General features: G+C 43.4%; 1 protein-coding gene across 2 annotated transcripts; it reads right to left on the bottom strand.

Moving 5' to 3' along the window:
* ppm1bb (protein phosphatase, Mg2+/Mn2+ dependent, 1Bb) lies at positions 1-22,838 on the bottom strand. 2 transcript variants are annotated; one of them, XM_076296364.1, is made up of 6 exons: positions 22,506-22,838; positions 9,763-10,610; positions 8,012-8,129; positions 6,792-6,903; positions 6,625-6,682; positions 1-2,261 (listed from the first exon to the last, which is right to left on the bottom strand). In XM_076296364.1, exons 2-6 carry the CDS (start codon positions 10,591-10,593, stop codon positions 2,232-2,234), a joined length of 1,149 nt encoding a protein of 382 aa, XP_076152479.1. In that variant the 5' UTR covers positions 10,594-10,610; positions 22,506-22,838; the 3' UTR covers positions 1-2,231. The 2 variants fall into 2 exon arrangements, with proteins under 2 accessions (XP_076152479.1, XP_076152478.1); XM_076296363.1 differs by lacking the exon at positions 1-2,261 and adding an exon at positions 2,998-5,284.
* Between the last annotated feature and the right edge of the window lie 1,818 nt (positions 22,839-24,656).

The following is a 24,656-nucleotide window of genomic DNA, read 5'->3' as shown; positions in this document are numbered from 1 at the left end:
TCAATCAATAGAAATCCTTTATTAGTAATAGCAGATTGAGATAAGGAATCTGTTTGCCAATGTAACACCTCATTCTATGAACCATCAGGAAAAGGAAAGCAGGGTGTGGGGGGGGGGGGTAAATAAATGATTGAGGAATAAATAAAATGTTTGGTTGCATTAATCATTCTACTCATTGGTTGTGTTTATCCAGGAAGTGGTCATCAGGGAACAAAATAGATAAATAGATCTTTACAACCTCTCAATCAAATCCATTCTGCAAAACACTTTATTGTAATCTCATGGCTGTTTGTGTACCAATGGGGAAAATTACAGACATATACAATCATGTGATAAATCTACACACTTACTGTAAAGCTACACACCAGGGGCAGGCTAGGCCATTCACTGTTTCAGAAAAGTTCCCGTAAGCCCTCGAGAGAAAGCTTGACCCCCCACTCTCCACATATATGTACACAACCCAGCAGACGGTCTGCCCAAGGACAGGTCACATTGCAGCTGGGGCTGTGAGGCACGGTGCACAAAGTCTGTCACCACCATCATCAGGAACACACGATCAACATACAACTACTAGACAACAGTGCTCTACACAAGTGTATGTGTTTGTGTGTTTATGTATGTATATGTGTGTAGTGCAGCTGGGATTAAGTCCTGTACATATGGGCCTCTGGGTCTGCAGTCAGATCGGCCACAGCCGTGGCTGGTCACTCGCTGCTGCGAGGCTTTTGGGCAGCGCAGGCCATTGACTCAGAATGGCCTCATAATACCCTGTGGTAGCTGCCCCAAGACAGTGAGAAATATAACAAAAGATCATGTGAGAGAAGAGATCTTACACATCAACTTCTGATGTTTTTTTTTTTTTTTCAGAGCACTTCAGGTGAGTCATATCTACAAACATATCTGCACTGTACTGTAGAAATACTCTAACAATCTTAACTTTCTCAAATATTTTATTGATTTCCATATATAGGTTTCTGTATTCAAATGTGAGTGCAATCCAAACATTACCCATTATCCATTAAAATCTGACCCCCCTTGACTCTTTTCTCAAAAGAGCATTAAAATGCTTAATCATTCCCCCCAGAAAATCATCCATTTTAAAATCTACAACTCAGTTCCATGAAAAAGAGAGAAGAGATAGAGAGAAAAAAAAAAGAAGGCAAGATGGAGGAAGTAAGTCCTGTGGCTGGAGGTCAAGGAGACACAGAGGAAGTGTGGGAGGAAGGGATGGAGCGTGGGACAGTGAGGGCTATCGGCTGGTCCTCCACAGCCCTCGGCCACTCTTGGTCCTCTCCTCGGGGTTATGACCGCCAGCACCAGGCAGCTCCGCTGATGATCAAGGCGAGGAACATCGGCATGCAGGGTACGCGTGGAGCAGTCGGGACCAGAGAACAGACACCTGCAAAGGGGGAGGCAGTCGCAGGCGCAGTCGCAGTGCGCCGCTGGTGTTGTGCTGATGTGCCCTTACAGCCAGAGACTGTGAGAAGAATTCCAGGAAGAAACTGGGTGGGTGGGGGGGTGGGGGGAGCTAGGGGAGGAGAGCACTAGACATGTGAAGCCTGAACACAGCACCATGTTGGACTAGCTTGTCTTTGCCAGGTTTGAACAATGTGGGGGGGTGTGACAGTTTGTGTGAAATCTGCATGTGTGTGTGTGTGTGTGTGTGTGTGTTTGTGAGAAAGAAAGAGTAATGTGGGGAGTCTTAAAGCCTTATCCTCCCCACTTCACTCCCCCCCCCCTCAAACATACTTGGACATGTGTTGGCACTGTGTTGCCTTGCAAGGCTCCCCCCCGCCCAAAAAAAAATAAAAAATTCCCAGAGTTCCCCACAGGAGGCACCTGAGCCACACCTCCTGGAGGTTCCACATCGTGTCGCGCCAAGAAGTCCCTCATGGAATCGCTGATGCACCACTGCAGTCTCAAGGGAGCAGGTGTGAGGAAAGGGTGGGGAAAAAAAAAAAAAAGGACAAAAAAAAAATATTGTATCTACTGTACAAAACTGCAACTTTCAAAACCAGCCCATTCGACCGTGTGTATGCATGTGTGTGTGTTGGTGTGTGTATGCATGTGTGTATGCCATTTCCTTTGTGTGTGGGCCAAACACGGCTTAAAACATTTCCTATGAATCTCTTCTTAAAAAGAAAAAAAAAAAAATGTGAATGGGGACATTTTCTTCTGTGTAAAATTGAGGACATTCTGGTGTTGATGATGGGAGGTGAATATCACTCAGGCTACCATGGGTCATCCGGGTCGCCACCACTCTGCCATAGGGGGGAAAAAAACAAGACAAAGAAATGAGACAAATGGGGGGGAAAAAGACAGGAGCAAGAATGCAGAGGAAAGCAACGCAAAATAAAAGCAAAGGAAAAGTAAGTATCATTCATGTCTAGTGCGCATGGGAAATGTTGAGGTTCTGCTCAATTAGCAGAGCTGTGATATACACAAACAGAATTGACCAGGTTCCATATTTATGACCCAAATTAAATTTTATAAGTACTAAATGAACAACAAAGCGTAATGTTTTTTTCCTTTTTTAAACCCACATTGTATCAAATGTGCCAGAGCATAGTTCAACCCAGGAAGAGCTACTTATGAGGTATACATATATATGATGTCATACACCCAATAAATGAAATATCAAAATAAGAAAAGTTAAACACAAACAAGAGGAAAGTGAACATATGTACAGACACATAAGCAAACATAAACTGGACAAATGGTGTGTATGTAAAGGCCATGTACACTTCTCAGTAGGAGCCAACCAATTGAAACGACACCCTCTCTACTGAGAAACCACACATTTCAGGTCACACTCACTTTAGCCAGTGCACATGCAAGACACCATGTGAACTCATTTAAAATCATAAAAGTGTTCTATTTCTATTCTATCTATTTCTATTTCACAACCCTTTATTATTTGTTATGACCCAAGATCACCTAATTAGACAAAAATGTAAAAAAAAAAGTTGGGAAAGAAGACAACCCAGGCATTGGAAATATAGTCCAACAAGATTTATTTGTAAACCTTTCTGGTAAACAGCAACAAAATACATGGATACTTTTGCATTCTGACCTCAAACCACCCCACCTTAGACTGCCCCCAAATGCGTTCATGTTAGAAACCAAAAACAAACCAAAAGGTGAAGTGACTCTTGTGATAATGAGATGATTTGCGCAGGATAAGTTCTTTGCGAGGACGCAAAGCTCCACAGTCCTGAGGCATGACAGAGCTATTGATGCCGACAAGAAGAGCGGATGGATTATTCTTCATAAGCGCAGGCATGTCTGTCATAAAAAAACACCTTCAAAGATGCACCACAAATCATAACAAACCAAAACCCCCAAAACAAAACTGTCATCTCTACTAACAGATGAATTAAAGCTCCTTGGTTACACACTGGTCTGAGCATGAGTGCAAATTTACGCAAGATAACACACACACACATTCCAGGCTGGGATAGCCGTTAGTGCAGGGCGAGCCCGAGAGCACTTAAGTTAAACTGCAGTTTGTTTCTAGGCATCATATTAATCTGATGGATGTGCAGCAGCTCACAGAAGGTTCCTGGACTTGCCTTGTCAGGTGATCTCAGGTTAAGTGCTAATACATTTTTGATTGTGCTTTTTTTGGATCCTCTATCAAGGGATTATGATACTCTACAGTCAGCATATTTGAGACTGTAGTCCATTTTTGTATACACATTAATAAAAACACATCACACATCTCTCAAATGTCTTTACCACCACGTCAACCCCCTCCCAAACAAACAAACAAATAAACACAAAACACTAAGCATCGGATCACTGACACAAAATCACAGCCACACACACACACACACACACACACACACATACACTCACACACACACACACATACACTCGCTCTCTCTCAGAAATACAAGTCCCAATGTTTATTGCATGCATCAACACTGGGAAAGACTGAATCTACTGACCCCCCACCCCCCCAACATCCACAACAGCCCACCCCTGAATGCACTGCTAACCCGCCTGGCAGAAAGCACATGCAGGAGGAGAGCGCCCTAACCTCCCCACTCTGCTGGGGGTAGATGCACATGTCAATCCGTACAGCACTGCTGGAGAGCGTAGCTGCAACTAGGAAGAGATAAGAGTGTGGACTATGCTTACTCCGGGGATACAGGCCGGGGATACAGCTGGGGCGTGTGTAAGCAGTACACTGGGAAAGGTAAGTGTGGGGGGGTTTATGCTGAATCCTGTATTGTAAAGAGCAAGTTTATGGTGTGCACTGATAAAGGGCAAATGTTTAGACTGCGGACTTTGCCAACAGGAGAGTGTTTAGTCTGTGCTAACGTCTATTTAGACTGTGAACTACGATAGTGTTCAAACTTTGGACTGAGCTAATTGAACTGAGGCCTCAAAGTTTGTAGATTGTACAAACCTGCAAGGAATTTGTGAGGCATTTGTCTAGGTTGTGGCCCGTTCTAGCTGGTAAATTAGCATTGCAGACTGCTAAAAATGGTAGTAGCCTTGGAATATTGCTAAAGCTGTACACTGTGCTATTGGAAAGTGGAAATGGTAGATTGTGGTAACTGGAGATACAGTGCTGTAAATTGTGTTGAGCAGTGACCATGTCGTGTAATACAGTCGTAGTTGGGAAAGGAGGGAAAGATCTTTGGCCCCAGACGGTCTCTGAGCTCTTTGCGGGGAGGCTAACCACTGATGCTAATAACAAAAATCACAATCAGTCATCAGCACCGGTCGTACCACACTCTACAGAGGTGGTGGTGGTGGTGGTGGTGGGGGGGGGGGGGACTGAGTCTAAACATCAGCTGGAGGAGGAGCAGGATGGAGTGTGTGTGTGTGTGTGTATGTGTATGGGGTTGTGTGTGTGTGTGTGTGTGTGTGTGTGTGTGTGTGTGTGTGTGTGTGGTTGTGTGTGTGTGTGTCCATAGGACTGTGGAGGTCATGCAGTGGGTTTGTCGGGTTGGTCTGGCTGAGGCTTCTGCTCTTCCTCGGAGGACTCCTCGGAGGCTGGGGAGGGGGGCGGGGAGCGGAGCATATTCTCGTCCTCTTCTCTCTCTCTGTCGCCGGGGCAGGAGGAGGAGGAGGAGGAGGAGGAAGAGGAGGAAGAGGTGGTGGGCAGCGGCTGTGACAAGCTGGAGCCCGGTGTGCGGTAGCTGGCCAGCGCCTCCTCCAGCACGTGCCGGTACTCGCCGCGGTGGTTGAGGCGGAACTGCCGCAGCGCCTCCAGGAGGTGGGCGGCCGCCGCGGCCCGCGAGGACTCTTCGTCCGAGCCCCCCGCGCCATCCTGAGGTCATGAGACGGGCCAGTGTCAATGAGTTAGGAGGGAGAGAGGGAGAGAGAGAGAGAGAGAGGGAGAGAGAGAGAGAGAGAGAAGATAAAGAAGAGAGAGAAACAGAGATAGATGGTTATGGAGATCAAGGAGAGGAAGAGAGACAGAATGAAAGAGAAGCAAAGGAAGGAAAAGAAGGGAGAAAGACAGATAGCAATAAAGAAAGAAAGAATGTAAAAGAAAGAAAGAAAGGCCAGCATGAGAGAGTAAGAGAGCAAGCGCAAGAGAGAGAAAGAAGAAAAGAATGAGTGTGTAAGGGGAGAGACTTGTCTGGCATGACCTGGCGCCCTCTAGGAGGGTAAAGGACACCAGAGGGTTGGGTGCAGGCTGGGTTCTCTGCTCCCTTCCCTCTCTGTGTGAGTGTGAGTGTGTGTGTGTGTGTGTGTATGTGTGTGTGTCTGGAGGACATGTTGATGGACTGCTCCAATCACCCAAACCAGCAAGCCAACTGTGCAAACCCACGTGTGAGAGACGCGGGGAGCAGACAACACAAGACTTGGACAGGAAGTGACAAACATGCACTGTGATACTCCCCGCCACACACCCCCACCCACCTCACACACAGACAACCCACCTGAAGTACCCACACTGAGAGGGGACTGGATCTAAGGGGTCTAACACAGGGATTGGAGATAGACTCACAAAATCAAACTGTAAGAAACTCTTACTTCTAGACTGTCAGTTTACAATATAGAGCTCATTGAGGACTTCCAAAATTACACTCTTTTCAAAACATGGCTGTGCAGACCAACCTACCTTTGGATTCTCATTAGTGATGGACATTTTGAAGCACAGCCAATGTCTGAAACCCCTTTTGAAACCTGTGGCCCATGCCTCAACTTAGCCAAACACACAGGGTCAATGTAGTGAGCAGAAGATTCAGCTCTGATAATGTAACTGCACACGTTTCACCACACTGGCTCTGAATGTAAAGGGGAGTTATGACTCTGTGATGACTTGTAAATTGTAGTAGAGTCTGGCCTGATTGCTTCTTCAAATAAACAGTCCCAACAACTTTTACCATCCAAGGAAATGGTTGAGAACGTAGAACATAATTCCCCTTTGCCCAGAGTGAGGATACATCAAGTTGTGATCGAGGTGAATTAAGTAACATTTTGAAAAATGTATTCACTAATCAAACACAAACAAAACTTGTACAAATGCAACAATAGAACCAATCCTTGGGGAACTATGGCTCCTGAAACCACTGAAGTCTGTGAGAAGCTGAACATGACTAGAGCTACTAATATGGATGGGGCAGAATGGGTAGAAATGAGTGAAAGTGTAAGACTCACCTCATCCTCCTCTCTCTGTGGGTTGAGCCTGTTGTATACTGCCTCAATCACACTACGTCTGGGGGAGGAGACAAGGCAGACACAGAGGTGAGACTTGTCCAAGCAAACAAACACAAGTATGTGAGGCCATGACGCTGGCTGAGGTAAAATAGTGGAGATGTTCCTACTTGCTGTTGAAACCACCTCCTGGTGGTAAATTTGGGATGCTCTCTTTGGCAAGCTGGTGAATGATGTGGGCCATGGTTGGGACGCCCTCTTCTCCAGACTTTTCCATTATATCTAGAGACAAAGCAGTGGCCAAGAGGAGACAGGATCAATGAGAATCTACACAGGGTTCTGCTAATGTATGGGTGCATGGCGGCTAATGTATTTTGCAGGATGGCTCCTCATACTTAATCTATACAGCACCAACTTCCACTTTTCCAGGAAGATGCTGGAGCCATATTTGTTTAGAACACATGAGACTGTATTAATGCTCGGTCAGCTTTGACTGAGGACATGGCTCAGCAGTCTCTGTCAAATGAATTATAATGTGGAATTTGTAAAATAATTTGTAAAATTTGGAAAATATGTCTACAATCAGCCCACACAACAGCCCCCAAATCAAAGATCACCACCTTAGTGCCAGACATTACAGCCTCCATAATGATACAAATATGTCTGTAATAGGTGTTAGTAACTGTACAAATATCCATATAATTTACTGAGGTTATACTCAGCATTGGTGGAAATCACAAAGTAGAACACTGGAAGACATGATAGAAGAACGTGTGAAAAAGAGGTGATGCAGGGGTCTAGAGTGCGACCAAAATTTTTAAGGGTGCGACTAAAATTTTTCCTAGGTCGCACCGGTGCACCTAATGTCATAAGGTTGAGCGCCTAGACTTTCCTCGCATCTGCTGTCTCTCCACAAACTAAGCGTTTGTTCTCCTTTACATGGTGCACCAATACTACAAAAGTATCGAATTAGGAACGTCACAATACCTATTGTATTGTATTAGTATCGATATAGCCTACTTTTTAAGAATGACAGTCGGTGTTTCCCGTAGCCTATGTGTCTTTTTCACACACGCAGCTTTTAACCTGCAGCTGTCGTGATAAGTAGCGAGTAGCAATGTTAACTTGAGAGGTGCAAATCAGCAAATCAACTTGTGTTGCTAACCTACCTAGGCTTCATTTAGGCCTACTGGTCATTCCCGGTCCATGCTCTGACAACAACTCAGACACGGAATGTATATGGAGAGAGATAAAAAGGTGACCTTGAAATTGTGCCGTTAAATGTGCCACGATGAAAAATTTGGGTGCACCTAAATTTTGTGATGGTGCACCTAAATAAAAAAAGTTTTTTTGGACACACCAGTGAGACCTGCGCTGGTTGCATTCTTACCTTCCACTCGAGACTCCAGGAAGCTGTCCAGCTCTGCTTCCTTCCTCAAAGCCTCCTCGGACACTTTAGGTGCGTTGGGCAAACACACCAACACCACACTCATGTTGTCTCGACTTCCCTGAGTGCACAAAGTCATACAATGCATCTAAACTGTATGCACAATTTTTGCTTGGGTATGAATTTTGTAAGGTTAGGGTCAAGGGACAAAAAAGGAATGTAACTACAATACTTCTTTTACATGCCCATTACCAAAAAACGGAAGGACACTGTATTTAATGTTAGTCAAAAACAGAATGCTATGATTTACAAATCACATACACCCTATATTTAATTGAAAATAGTACAACAATGTATCAACTGTTTTTTGGGGGGGAAATATATATGTTCATTTTGAATTTGATGCCATCTCAAAAAAGTTGGGACAGGGACACTGTGTTACTTCACCTCTTCTTTTAAAAACAGTCTGTAAACATTAAGGACTAAAAGAGACCAGCTGCTGAGTTGAGAATGAAATGCTGTCCCTTCTTATGCCTACTATAGGATTTCTCTCTCAACAGTCTGCAGTCTTCGTAATCATGTTTTTTGCTCCTTGATGCACCCAATGTGACAGGTCTGGACTGCAGGCAGGCCATTTTAGCACTTGGACTATGCAGCCATTCTACTGTAATAGGTGTTGAATGCAGTTAGGCATTGTTTTCCTGAAATATTCAAGGTCTTCCCTGAAAAAGATGTTATCTAGATGACAGCATATGAACAATATTTGTGCCTTCCAGATGTGCTAGCTGCCCATGCCATAGCCACTTAATTTACTCCCATACAATCATACATGCTGGCTTCTGAACTGAGCAATAATAAATGGACGGTATCAATTGAATAATAAATTGGGGGCAGAGCCCATGACTTCCATTGATTGGTCTAACCACAGGACAGTATAAATATGGTTTCTTCTTTGCATGGTAGAGGAGCATTTGTGGATGGAGCATTACACTGTTCTTAGACAATGGCCTTTCCTGAGCCAATACAATGATTTTCTTAACAGAAACCAGTCTGCTTTTAAGAGCCATCTGAGGCCCCAAAGATCACGACCATCCAATACACTTGTCATGCCGATGAAAGTCTTTGTCCCTTGGGAAATTAAAAAGGTCTGTGACTTCACTTTCGTGACTTCCTTGAAGAAATCCAACTTCATTTACTTACAGCAAGTCTCCAAAATGTATAAAACCAAAGCTTCGTTTTCACGCAAAAAATATTAAAAATGGCAACTGTGTAACATAAGCCTATACTGTTTTTCAGCCCTGTCCCTTGTTTACAAAGATTTCTCTGCATTATCTAAATATTTTAATGATATAATGAACTGTAGATGATGAAATCCCAAAATTCTTCACATTTGCATTGCATTATTTGCCCACACAGGTTCACAGAGTAATAAAGATCTCTGCATATTTACTTCTGAGAGACTGCCTCTTGGATGCTCTTTCTACACCAAATCATTGTGTCAGCTAACCTAATTTAGTTGTGAAATGTTCCTCTGTGTGTTTTCTTTGGCATTACACAGCTTTCCCAGGCCTTTGATGCCTCCATCCCACCCTTTTTTGAGACATGCTGTTGACATCAAATTCAAAATAAGCGTATATTGTCTATTATGATATTGCAGTGTGGGAATTAACTTTGCAAATGGATACTGTCAACTTCAAGCTAGTGTTTGCAGGCATATTTTTGTGAGTAGTCATACAACCTGTAGGCTTCCATACCTTGTGTAAGCAGGTATCCACCACTGTGTTGCAGACCTTCTCCAAGTCGTCGCATACCTCCAGACGTGAGTGCACAAACTCACAGAGCTCCTCGTTGCTCATGACATCCCAGATGCCATCGCACGCCAGCACCACAAACTCATCCTCGTCGTTGGACCGCGTGATCTCGTAGACCTCCGGCTCGGGCGAGACCAGCTGCTCGGTGGGCCCCTTTCCGTCCACGCACTTGTAGTCGTAGTCGCCGAGGGCCCGGGAGACGGCCAGGGAGCCGTTGACGCGCTGGATCATAACGGAGCCGCCGGCGTTCTGGATGCGCTCGCGCTCCAGTGGGTTGCAGGGCTTGTGGTCCTGCGTGGAGAAGCGCACCTGGCCTGAGCGGCAGAGGACGGCGCGCGAGTCGCCGCAGTTGATGAAGTACAGGTGGTCGGGCGAGAGCAGCACAGCCACCGCCGTGGAGCCACTGCGGTCCATGCCGTTGCGCAGGTCAGTGAAGTTGCGCATGTACTCGTCGATCTTCAGGAAGCCTGATCGGATGCCGCTCTTGACGCCCTCCACGTCGGCGGGGCCCGGCCCAAAGTCCTCGCTGCTGGAGATGATGTGATCCAGTAGGTGCTTGGAGCAGTAGTTGGCCACGCGCGAGCCCGCGTGCCCGTCGTACACGGCGAAGAAGGACCAGTCGTCCAGGCCGTGGGGCAGGCCCACCACGGACGTGTGCGCATCCTCCATCTCCACGCGCCACCCCTGCATGCTGCTCAGGCCATAGCGGAGACCGTTGCCGGCGCCATGTGCATTGTGCTTCTCTGTCTTGGGCTTGTCCAGGAATGCCCCCATAGCTCAGGACATGAGGCCTGTGGATTCAGGAGAGAGGAAAGAGAGGAGGTCAGGGAGGTCGGAAGAGAAGCGCAAGGCCAAAGGTTGTGACCGCCAGCTGAGAATGTAGGCCAATTCATGTGTTGGTGATGTGCTACACACTTTAATAAGGCTTAAGGACAACATCGTTTTAAAAGAAAGGAGGGGCGGTATAACATGTGCAGATAGGTTGACTTAGGGTGCGATCAGACAGGACGCGCTTTGACGCTTATACAACACGAGGTGTAACATGTTTTCATAAAAACGTGGGCGCTTTGACGCTTGGAGTTGAACTTGTATCAATTCAAGATGCCCAGAGCTCCTCCACAAAAGCGTGAGATGCAGAAGGCGCAAAAAACGTGAGGTGCTCTGGTTTACGCTTACTGCTAATAAAAAACATAAAGAAAGGCACACCGTAATGCAAAAACCTCATCCTGTCTGATTGTTCCCTTAGTAGGTAGGTTTATGGGAACTTTTAATCTGATTGGAATCGGAATAATGGCTGAATTGGAGTAAAAACTAGATGTACCGCAGAGCGGTATAAAATATGACCGCCGCCCAGTCCAGCACATTATTTCCCCAAAAATAAATCACGCTGAAAGGCCTATATGATTCTAACTGTCTCACTAAATTGCATTATCCACACTCAATTCTCACTGGTATCTGCTAGACCAGTCATTCCCAAACTGTGGTCCGAGGACCACTAGTGGTCCATGAGGGTACTGCAGGTGGTCCGTGGAAAAGCAAAATAAAATATAAAATAATATATTTTTTAAACCTTTATTTTACCAGGAAATGCTAACATATATTCTAAGAATATGTATATTCATATAAAATTTAAATGTAAATTAAATAGTAAAGTTATTGTGTGATTATTGTGTGACTAAAAGGCTAGTGGCACTAGGCTGTGACGTTCAAGTGCAGTGCCGCTAAGCGCTAACGGTTAGAAGAACTGGTTAGAACCACAACATGGATCGGTGGATGGCAACAGGTTCTCTGAAGAGAAAAGAGGCAGATGTTAACTCTAGTTCTACTAATAATGAGGAGATTGACAGTGAGTCGGGCCAGATTCCTCATAAAGGTACAAAAAAAGGAGGGTGAAAAGAAAAATTATTCTCTTTCTCTGTCGCTCTCTCCCCCTTCTCTATCTCTCTCTCGCTCTCAGACAGACAGATGTTCTTATTACTGTAACGTTATTCATTTAATAATATATTGTTAAGAAAATACGTTGTTGAAATGAACTTGATTATGCCATCGGGCGCTTGAGTAAATAAATAAATTAAATACGTGGCAGCCGTTGTGTGCAGTAAACTTTCTTTTAACAAGCCTGTTGTATCCGCCCTTTTACGAGTAGCCTATGCGTCAATTAATATTAATTTCTATACAAACCAAGACAGTGGATTCCTAAAGAAACGCAAACACCCACCCCATAAGTGTATTTAAATTAGCTATGTACAGTGACTCGAAGAGTCAAAACCGCTTGGAGCTCCAGTGGAATTTTTTATTTCACGACAAGAATTCAAACTCCGAGCACGGTTCCAATTTCTTGGGCAGTAAAAGCTCACGCTAAGAACCAACCCAGATTTTGTTTAAATCTACACACTTCATATTATGGCTACTGAAAAATGTAAGGTTAATTTATCAAATGCTATTTTGAAGTATTAAAAAACTTTTTTTTTTTTTAGACATATTGGTGCTTTTACGATAGCCTACTGATGTGATGCCCAGTTATGGGCCTAGTTTTAGTGCTAGTAGGCCTATTAAGAGGTGCAGATTAATTCAGGTAGGGCTGTGTATAGACATTTTATTAAGGGTATTATGAGGTGGTCCGCGAAAATTCTTCATTACAAATAGTGGTCCACACTCACAAAAAGTTTGAAAACCCCTGTGCTAGACAACAAGTACCAAAACATGATTAGTCAGATAGATTTTAGATTTCACATGTAAAATTCATTTTATACAACCCCACCTCCATCTTGCCTGTTCATAATTCTGAGGAATTCTTGAATTGTGTGCATGTGTGCATGTACATGTTTATGTTGTGTGTGTGTGTGTGTGTGTGCTTGTGCCTGCGTATGTGCCTGTGCATGCAAGCGTACATATGTCTACTGTGTGAGTATGTGTCATACGTATGATTACTGTGAATGTGTGTGTGTGTGTGTGTGTGTGTGTGTGTATCTGTTTGTGCACATGTGTGCACATGAAATGGGTTAACATGACCCCTGGAGGCAAACATACGGAAAAATATGGTCATCCTAGGCCCTACAGTTCTCAAGATATTCACAGAGAACTGTGTCTGCCCTACCCTCCTTTCGGGGGGTCCAGTCCAGCGGGGGGGCTACAGATCAAAATGAAAAACGACGGTTCCATGCTATCCATGTGGGGTTACATACCTACCAAGTTTTGTGTACCCCGGTCTTTCAGTGTCCCGGGAATCCTTGTTGGTGTACGTCACTAAATGTACACATAAATTATTTTATTGTAAGGCCCCCCATGAACGAAAGTACACAAAACTTGGCATGCATTCGGAGGGTGTCATAATGATCCTACACTTTTAATTTCGTGCAGTTTTGACCTTGTCAGCCAGAGATATTGTGATGAAAACACATTTTTTGCTTTTTAATTTTTAACTAGATGGCGCTATACATGAAATAAGTGGTCATGGGATGGGTTGACATGCCCCCTTAAGACCAACATACATAAAAAAGGTGGACCTCCTAGGCCCTACGGTTCTCGAGATATTCACAGAAAACTGTGTCCTACCCTCCTTTCGGGGGGTCCAGTCCAGCGGGGGGGCTACAGATCAAAACGAAAAACGATGGTTCCATGCTATCCATGTGGGGTTACATGCCCACCAAGTTTCGTGTACCCCAGTCTTTCAGTGTCCCGGGAATCCTTAACGGAAATTTGGGCATGCGAAAAAAAAAAAAAAAATATGACTAAACCTATATGATCGCCGCTTCGCTGCGCGGCGGTCATAATTACACATAACACCTTGATCGGAATAAAACTATCGATTCGATTAGGATTTGATTCGGAATGAAAGGGGTGGTAGTGTATTCCGTTCTTATTCTGATTGAACAGCCATGTAAACGGTAAATTGGGTTGCTGTAGCTTCTTAAGGAAAAGTAAACCAGCAACGCCTATTCTGACCAAAGATTCTAGAGCGCTTGTACACACCTGATCAGAACAGAACGTACACTGTGTAACAGATGACTTGACATTTTCATTCGGAATAGTTCAATCGGAATGACAAAAAATAAAAACTGCCCATGTAAACGTGGCTAGTGTTATAATTGATGCAAACACAAACAGAAATCAGTGACATGTTGAGACTATAATTAAAGCTTGACGTCCTGTGAAGTCAAGCGTGGGGAGTCCAATCAGCATCACACATCACCCTCCTTAGACACACTGTATTTGCTTTCTCCACATCATAAGGTGTAATGTAGGTAGGAGACAACTGACACAACTAAAGTGTCCAAAGTAAACAAATGTCACATCACTGCCAGGTGGGTGCCACACATCTCCATCTGCATGCCGGATTAGAGAGCCAAACAGTTTAAGCCGCTTTGAGCCACCTCCACCCTTAAGACCATTACACACGTCCACAAATAGGCTCATATATGGACTACGGGCTAAGAGGCGCCCTTATGCAAACGCAGACTGGGGACAGCAGGCCTAAGCCAAGCAGGCCAGAGCCCGGACAAACACCAGAGCCAGTAGGATCAGAGGGTCAATGGGGAGGGGGGGGTCGGGGGGCAGCGTCCATAGACAGTAAAAGAAATGGACGAACAGACTCCGTCGTTTTCAATAGGAGGGCACTTAGTCAAATAGTCAAATAGAACGATTTTTCAGTTGGTCCCCCCAGTACTGCGCAGACTTACACTTAACTTTGTGACGTTAGCCATCGAACTGAATCTTGTAACTCATATGATAGATACACAGAAATTCTTTTCACACTTCCTTCGCCTTCAAAGTCATCAAAGTTAAACATTTATTTATGTATTATTAGTAATATCATCTTCACAAGTAATACCAATTCGTGTTAATGTTGAAGCTACCACAAATGATCATCTTCAAAAAGTCATGCTAAAACAAAACAAAAAAGTTATAACAGTTAGCCTTGAAGCTAATCTTCTTTCCACTTTTCCGACCTACGGTCAATCCATCGAAAACCTCTGAAATTATTATCTATCTCTATGCAATGCTTTACTTTAATATACAATGCTATAGGCTACATAGATTTGTTCATGAGTTTCCGTTCTGGCTGGACTGAGCTTCTTATCCAAACAATACGGTTATCCCCCTACAGTGCGTTAGCTTCACTACAACCGGACATGCTAAACATTCTTCTTACGTACGAGGTAGTCGAGTCTTGTTTTGCTATTTATTGTTTATGTAGATTACACAGAAGCTACAATATCGGCACAGGATACTGATCCCCTGGGGATCAATAAAGTATCTATCTATCTATCTATCTCATATGTTATATGAAGTTATGGTATCCTAAATCCTAAAATGAATGGGCTTCTATGGGGATTAGCAGAGAAGTGGTCCCTCCAGCTAACATTGATTCTTCTACTTCCGGGAATTCGCCTGCCCCCTTGGCAGTGTCCAGCCGTCAACTAGACATCTCCTCACATGGCTTCTCACTCCTCAGGAGGTCAGCCTAAGAGGCACCCAGCAACAACCTGACCTACTGCTCACCAGTGATTAACCGAGATGCAAAGGACGCCCAGTAGATATTGACATAACAATGACTGTTTGTCAACACAGTCAACAACACAGCAAAAGAAATGACACAATTCTCTCAACAAACAAGGGTAAACAACGGACAGCTATCAAATACTGACGCATTTGAACGCCATTTATCCACACTTCACTGTGCTGCCCAGCATGCTGCTTGTTGAAATAGCCTGTTCTGAGGGAACTCTCCCCGGGAGCGTGGGCTGGGTTCAGCTCCACACACGACAAGCATGGCAGGCATGTTCCTAAAAAAGACCACTAAAGGCAGGGTGTGGGGGGGGGGGGGCTGCTGATGCTGCAGCAGTCAGTGGGTGGTGGAACTGACAGGGAGGGGCCGAGGCCTGGACACAGGGCCAGGGCAGGGCCTGACCAGAGATAGGTGCGGAGAGTGGGCAAGTGAGAGAGGCTAGGCAGGGGGTTGGACTGCTGCTGCTGCTGCGCCATGTCATGGTCTCAGGGCTCGTCATCTGGCCTCCCTTCCAACCCCCGGAGCACGGAGTGCCAGGTTATTTATACTGCCGGGGCCGGCAGCATCTTGAGTTACACGCCACAGACAAGTTGCGCCCCATTCACACAACACAACAATCCGCTCTGTCCGCAGCACACCCCTCCTCATTCTTCGGCTCAAAGACATCCCTCAGCAACACACCCTTCTATCTGCAAACATAGCCCTCTATCCATAACAAATCCCCTGATGAGGAGCACAAGAGTCCATCTGGAGCACATTCCACTCCCCATACCCCCTACACAGCCTACTAGGCATAACGCAACCCTACACACCCTAAAACCTACAACATGCTCGGCAGATAGCACAACCCTCACAGCAGATGTGAGCTGAGACGGGAGTTTTAGACGGACCTCTACTATCTGAAAGGATTAAAGGTCCTCAGGATCCTGTCCTAGGCAAGGTTACACTCTTGGCCCGGCCATTAAGAGGTCAATTATCCAAGTTTTTCATTTAAAGACACATTTGTATTGGCCTCTTCACCAACAACAATTTAGTATTAGGAACAAATTCAGGTTCGCTTGTAAAGGCTTGATTACCAACTTGGTTGTATTCCATTAAAAAGTGATGGTGACAAAGGAAGTAAAGGAAAAATGTAAGATAAGGTAATAACATGACAATCATAATCCTAATGCAGAACTGAGTCACAATCTAACTGGCAGGAAGTAAAAGTGATGCGGAATTCCCATGTTCTACTCCAGCAAGGCCTGTTCTTTGAGTAGACGTAAAAGGTCATCGCAACAAGTCACTGTGTCAAAAATGCACGCCAACATCTTTATCGAGGCATTACCGGAAAATTAGGTGTGGTTGTGTGAAATTCCATACGCCCACAATTGCCCGCGCAACATTGCGATCCAGACAAAATAATGTTGGGTCAAAATTATTCTACACACCAACAATGATGATTCAGGAGAGGTTTGGTGTGGGCTTTCACATTTTTTTGCCAAAGAAGACTAAAGAAGATAGTGCTGGGCGGTATGACCAAAAATGTATATCACGGTATTTTTCAAAATTCTTACGGTTTCACGGTATATGACGGTATTTTTTTTCCATGCATAATCAGATGTTCACAGCATTTTCTACAGGTTGAGAGAGGAATTGCTGCAGTAGATGGCCTATTTTACTGTCATGATGTACAATAACTCCACACTAGTGATAATGCAGTTTTGCATGGCCCCAGAAAATTATGCTGTTTACAAAGAGCCACTCATGATTCTAATGCATCAAAATGCAAAGACAATTGCAGTCAAAATACAGAACTTTTACTGTGCAAATTTCACAAACATCTTGTATAAAATCAATACAAAAAGTAGTGCAACTTGCAATAATTATACTTTTTTGAAAATTATACAATTTAAAATAAAACCTCTCTGCTTACTCTGTCAAATAGGCCTATCAGAAACATGCCTAATTGTTATTGTTTGGTTTGCATGACGTTAGTGGTAGGTTAACGTTAACTTCATGTGGATGTGGATGTCTTGTTAGCCTGCCATGAGCTTCGGTTCGCTAGGCAAAACATTAACAAAAAAGTTCGTTTTGGTGCACTGATGACAGTCAAGATCATTTCTAACTAGCCAGCTAATACTGCTCAGTTCATGTCTATAACATGCTTTACTTGCTACCTGGATAATTTCAGCGAATATTCTTAAGGTGAGATGAATGATAAGATCATTAAACTTCACTGTGTTCGGTAGGTTGCTAACTAACGACATCACCTACTAGCCAGCTAGTTACAGCTGTTGAACAATCTCAATAGAATTTTCGTGAGGGTAAATCCCTTTCAATGCAGTATCCCTTAACGTTTTTCCTTAACTAAAGAAACAATTTAAGGTACTCTGTGCAACACCCTTAAATAAACCCCTTACCTAAGGAGAAATTAAGCCTTAAGGGTCATACTTCAGGGGAAAAACGTATGGTGTTTTGTGTTTACCCTCACTATGCCTCGCAGTGGCACCATGCGTGCGTGTGGGAAAAAAAGTCCCGTCTGAAACACTGTCGCGCGGCGCAGCGTTCCAAACGTTGTGTAATCAAATACACCGGTATGGCGGTATATTAAAAATTCATATCATAACGAAAATATACACCAGTATACCACCCAGCACTAAAAGAAGATATTTAAGATTTCACAGGTGGTCCCTAATAGCCTTGATTCCAGGTTAGTTAGACTGTCATCGTCTAACATTCATCAACTCTAAAAACATACAAATTCACATTATAGCTTATTTGGCATTACACCTGTCTGCAGCAATGAAAAACACAATTGTGAAAACTCTTAGCACCTGCACTATACCATTCAAACACCAACACGTCTGCAATGAATGTCAATACAAACAACTTGCCGACAAACATCCCCATCCAATCAAAGACTGTGGAAATGTTAAACCACACATCTTAGTACAACACATTAACAAGTCCTTTAAAACAGTTTCCTAAAACAGTCCAGCTGACCGGACAAAACCTGTAATGACCCTCCCTGAAGCTGAGTCATCAGCACCAATCACTCTATTAGTGCTGTCTGTCCATAAAGCGCTAAAGTGGGAAACAGGAACAAAATCAAATAAACAAATACCCGGCTGCTATTGATGGAAGAGCTTTCCGAAAGAAAGACACTTCTCCTTCTCCTACAGCTCTCATCAGCGTCTCAGGAATTTTTGGTCATATGAAAAACACAATTTAACTATCACTAACCCTGACCAGGTAAAGGGAGGTTGGCACCTGACCAGGATTGGCACTAGATTGTTGTTGAGTACACTTTAAATTAGTACTCCGATGGCAGTTTGTAATGTAATTTTGCTGTATTTATAATCTTGAAACATTTTTAGTTTCAGAGATTTTAAGACAGACTATTAGTTAATATGGAACTTGACCATTTTATCTATTATTTCACATGGACACAGCTAATTTGCTCATTTTGATGAGTCTGATCTGAGTGTGATCTAATAGAATAGAAGAGAGTCAATATGAGACATCCACTACAGTTGAGGGAATGTGCCGCATCAGAGAAGACAGAGAACTGTGGTGTGGCTGACTAGACTAAACAATATACTAGTGACACACTAATCCTATATGGCTATATACAGCTGCCTCTGTCACGCCAATAGGCGCATACAATCAAGTACACAGCTATGCAACCTTAATTGACAAATATGTCATGTGATGGATCGTACAGAAGACTTTGGTAAAGGATGCCATTCAGACCAGTTAGTTCTCTCCAGCTAAATGTCCCATTAACTGCTAGTGCTGTTATTATAAAGTGATGATAACGAGGACAAAAAACAGCAGTAGGTCACACCGACTCAAAGCCAGCAGCTCATATAAATCACTTCAGTGAGTATGGGGTGAATTTAGATGATGACTACAGGCCACACCATATCAACGCCCATGGTGTTGGAATGAGGTGTTTAGCAACTGACAAATATCGGAGCATGTTCAATGGACTCAAAATGTAACAGAAACAAAGGGACTTAAACTTCAATTGAATAATGTAATATGACAGTAGTGGTAAAAATGTGCAAATTCGACAAATAGATATAAGCTTAAGGCTACAACCGAACATGACTGGATAGGGAGCTAATAATTATGAACAATGATGCTTTAGCACTCACAGTTCATGGGCTAGATTTTTCTAGTAGATGTCCTACAAACATATCATGTTGTTTGACAGTGCAAGTGACATTACTCATATGGTTTTGATGGAAATTAAAGGTCAAAAAATGACATAGTCCACACTGCTTAGAAATCACTGAGTATCAAAGTACAGTGACCAATGGCAATAGCAGGAAAACTTCTAGACACACAGAACAGATGCTAAATGAAACCAAAAACTATGACGCATTAATATGAGGGCTCTACCAATCTGGTAGTTCATCATGACTTAACAGCTATGACAAAGAATGGCACATTTCAGTCCAACATAGCAAGGCTAACAAAGATTCGTACAAATAGTAAGGACATCAAATTGATCTGGATTTTGAACTGAAAACAGTCATTATATTAAATAGCAATTATTTTACAGCACTGTCACAGCAAGTAAGCATTCAACCTTCCAAAAAAAAACTCAATAGTGAGAACAAGTCATCTGATGACCAAAGTGAAGCCGTACAACCTGCTGCATAACTGCTGGTTCAGGAGAAGCACAGCACAAGCTCAGAACAGACACGACTCACCGGGTTAGGCTTTTGGTCACGTCAAGCGTCTCCTCCAGTCTCTCTGTTTGTGATGCTGGCAGAGGACTTCTCAGCCTAGAGGGCCACCCCTGACCATCAGCCTAACACCTCTGGTCTAGATGCCTGAGAGAAACAGAGCAGCGTCCAACGTCTGCGCTGACTGGCCCAGGTTTTAGCCCAACTCCAAATACCTCATTGTACCACCATGACATCACCGCACCTAGCATGAAGGGGAGAGACACTTGCTCCACCCCCGTCTTCCAAGCCAATCTACTCCTCTAGATGGAACATGTGGGTTTAGAGCTGATGAGATGACCCAGGGAATCCCATGGAATGATTTCATATTTTTTGATTTAGCTTTTTATAAGTCATCGTCATGTCATAAAGTCATACGTAAATTAAGCACACTGTAATTCCTTCTTAGTTAGCCTATAATCCCAATAAGAGGGCACAACGGCAGTCTAAAAGGATGCAAGCTCTCTAAAATCTGTATGTCTAATACTGCTCCCATTTCCCTCTTCATGAGCATGACTCTACCACTCTGCATCTTTCTACAGCTCAGCCACTACACTTCATTAGCTCAATGGATCATCAGGGATTAATAGTCACAAATATCCTATGCACATAACCGACACAGATTTGTACTTTTGTTCAAAGTCACACCGTTGCTATCGGCATATTGATTATCAGAAAAAGTCCAATACTGTGCATACCTATTTGAAACAGGTGTACAGTGGCTGACAAGATGTTCTCCACATGGTTATAAAACATGCTCAGCTCGAACAATCTTATCAGTGTGACTTTGCCTTGTAGCTGGTGAAAATCACGGGTAGCCCTATTGATAAGAGTTGAATGCCATTACGTAGTCTATAGTGAACACAGCACTCTGTCCACATGTTTGCACAGCAGCACCCAATTCACTTCATGAGCACAGACAGAAACAGTTATTTTTGACAACACGACAAGGCTCAGTGTCACCACACCTCCATGACCAAAGTTAGCATACAGGCCACCAAGACTATAAGGGGTATATGGTGGGCTATCATCATGGAAGTCAAAAACATGAGTGTACCACAACGACATGATGACGTGTTTTACCACTCCTTTGCTTCACATAAGCTATAAGTATTTTGATAAGACATATCACATCAGGTTTCGTAACATGATGGCCTTTCCCTCTAACTTATACCCTTCCACATTCAGAATAGGATAACAGGATAATATTGTTACCATTACATTTCACATGTATTGCTCCTGTCTATTTAAAGTTGTTCAAAAGGTGTGTGTGTGTGTGACCCTCTTCAGATTTAAGTCACCTCCACGCAAAAAAAGATAAGCCTACTCCCTCTTTTTGTCAGGAAAGGTGTTTGTTCAGTTGAGGTGCATATTGCATATCTTTGTCTAGGTTTTCAAGTGCAGACCAATACAATTAATATTTTCTTTAAACATTCAAAGGAGTCATTGGACTAGAAATGAATACACAGAATTATGTCATAATTAATTTAAGTCACATACTTTGACATGTGAATTCAACACGGAAACAATCACTCCCCACTGTTGCCTTGCGCCATACCAGTTTCATTGCAGGACATTAGGTAGCGTTAGCTAGCGTTAAATAATAGCTAACTTTCGTTAGCTTGGTAGCTAGTTAGCCCACAAGCTTGCTTTCAATTAAGTAATTTATATTCTGTGGTGCGACAATGTAATCAGTATATACTGATGTGTGACATTTCAAACCATCAAAAAGAGAGACAAAAACCACCAAAGACCTGCGTTTACATGATTGATATGTGTGTTTTTGACAGACCGGTGAAGACTGCGTGTGACGTTTCCAGCAAGCCTCGAGCTAGGTGCAGCCCGTTACCAGCCGCCAGTAGTAGGAAATCAGTTGAGAAAAAGTTCAGACAGGACCAAGGGCAAACCGACGCTAACTAGAAGGCCCACGAACTGAGGGGGAGGAATGTATACTCTATGTAAGGCAGCTAGGAGTGCTCCGGATATAAACATGGAGAAACATAGCTGATTACATAATGCACCTGGCTAATATTATACTTGAGCCGATTGGATTATTCCTGATGCGCGCATGTTTGTTGATGGCACATAAGCCAATAAAGCTGGCTAGCATTTACCTAGCAAGCTAGTTAGGTTAACGTTTTAATACAATCTATGGTTTTAACCAACACCACGTTACACAATTATATTTTTTAATATAAGATATCGAGCGATGGTTTACGTGGCTTGAAAGTATGGGAGGGGGGACTGAAAGTACACTGTTTGAATATTACACAACACGAAGAAACCCATTCACCAGTGAGATCACAGGCCAGTAACTGTTAGCTTGCTGTCTGATTGGTTAGCTCCACAGAGGTTAGCTACGCCTGCTAGCCATCTTGAGGCCATGTCAAGATATGCTAGCTCGTGAACTAGCTTGCTAGCTAGTTTCCCCTCATAACGTTACATTCTTTGATACTTACAATTTCAGGAATCAAATTGATGATCGTCCTGTTGTCAGCCCCTGTCCGAAGGATTTTTTCGCTAGCTAGCAAGTTAAGTGGAAAAATGCTTCGATAACAACCAAGCTTGACTTTAAAATAAAAGGGATAACGTTAACTCCGTTTTCGGTGGTCCTCTTCTTTGACTGCGTGGATATATACGCATGTTTGACACCACTGAGAAACTCCACATTAAATCGTATAAATATATTCTAATATATATTAAAGTTAGGTCGTGTTTTAAGACCGAGGAACGTTTTTTCGTCCATTGAAGGGCCAGTTATCCTTCGGCTCAGAGTCCTGGTTAAGGGGAGGGTTTGCTCTCCTGCTAGTTTGATGATTGGACTACAATTCCAGAGAGGGTGTATCATGATTGGATTACTCCCCTGGCTATTAGCTGTGTCTCTGTAGTAGGCTACGAGTGGCGAATGTTTGTGAAGAGAACGTCATCTATGATCCTTCGTGAAGCACTGTCGCACTAACGTTGCCATATTTGCAGACGTCCAGCTTGTGAATAAATCTTGCAGTAGGTGTCATCTTTCTGACAAATAATTAAAATCAATTTAGCGTTTCATGGATTCGCTGAAAAACTGATTAAACAAACATAGATAGATAGATACTTTATTGATCCCTAGGGGAAATTCAAGAACATACATACATATACATACATACATACATACATACATACATACATACATAGGCCTACATAGCCTATAAATAAAGTCATTAGGCCTCCCAAGTCACAAAAAAAAATCTGTCTCAATGTAGACTGGTAGGCTATACAAGGAATCATAGGACACAGATGAAGAGAGTAATTTCCACTGGTGAGGAAAAGCATGTAACTTCTAGATCTATTGACTGGATTTAAAACGAATGAGAGTTTGCACCAAGTTGTCAGTTATCCTGGCGGGCCATCCTATATCATTGAAATGTTTAGTCTGGAATCGAACCATTCACCTCGCTTAATCCAAGGGGAGGGCAGAGAATTGTCTTTCAAACTGCCTAGTCATGCAATAGGCCAGCGCTACGACCATATCCGTATCTGGTCGGCAAAACGGCAAATACATCCTTCTTCGAAAGGAATGACTTAAGTGCATTGTGTTGCTCAATTTTCAAAGTCCAACTCCTCCAAAGTTGACGCCAACGCCGATTCAAACAACCGCTCTTCGTTCGCCATAGCCACCTTGTTGTTCACTGTAGCAGGACTGTCGTTATCCTGTTACAAAATAGAGCGCTGTGATTGGATGACGTCCACGGCGTCAGCCAATAGAAATCCCTATGGTTTGATACTAGACGTACAGGCTGAGCAAATTAATTTGCCGCCGCTAGGGTGCGTCTAGATTTCTAGGCTAGTTGTCAGTTGGATTCAGTATCAAGACTGGAAGGCAACAAAGCTAGTAGGCTACACTGTGCACCCTAGTTTGGGAAGGAAAAGCATATCAATCTTTCAGGAAGTTTTTGGTTCTGGTGAGAGGAAAGAGGTTGTAAGCTAAAGTGGAACAAACTGACACTTTTTTGTATTTTTGCTCTCACCCCTGGACATTGGTAGCCTGGGTGTTCCCATGCTGCCTTGCGCGCAATTTGATTCACGCTGCTGAGGCAGCCTGGAGACCATGGAGCAAATTTTCGCCTGAGATAGGGGACCAATCACAGAACAAGGGGGAAAGCAAGACGATGATGAGCTATGCACAGACGCATTTGATAGACATCCGTGGCACCCAATAAACGGAACTGGGCATTTTTTTCAAATACGAGAAAATGAACGTTTGGTTTCCAGACCACGTCTCATTGAGAAGTGGTGGCGCTAGCCAGGCTAGGACATTGGATATCCCAGGCCAATAGGATATCTGTCTCCTTACATAATCATCAAGATCAGGTTCTGGATGCTAGAATTTGGTAAGACTTTCTTTTCGAGATGGGGTGAGGGTCTGACTTTTTATAACATCAGATAATTGGTAATTTGCAGATAAGCACAGAAAACAGAATATAATCATTGTCATCAGCTCAAATATGTCAAATAAACCTTTCATTTGTCTGCATGTGCAGTTTTGTAGGCTAGTCTGATTGCTCTGTAGTCTTATACAGGCCAAACTCCATTTGACACAAACACAATGGGAACTGCACGTGTACAGT

Source organism: Alosa pseudoharengus, unplaced genomic scaffold (assembly GCF_046254945.1).
Source record: "Alosa pseudoharengus isolate Yale_2024_CS ecotype anadromous, Long Island Sound unplaced genomic scaffold, YU_APseudo_1.1 YU_APseudo_1.1_scf_20, whole genome shotgun sequence".
Classification (NCBI taxonomy): domain Eukaryota; kingdom Metazoa; phylum Chordata; class Actinopteri; order Clupeiformes; family Clupeidae; genus Alosa; species Alosa pseudoharengus.
Note: the sequence above shows the minus strand (reverse complement) of the source record. Positions and strands in the feature narration are given on the sequence as shown.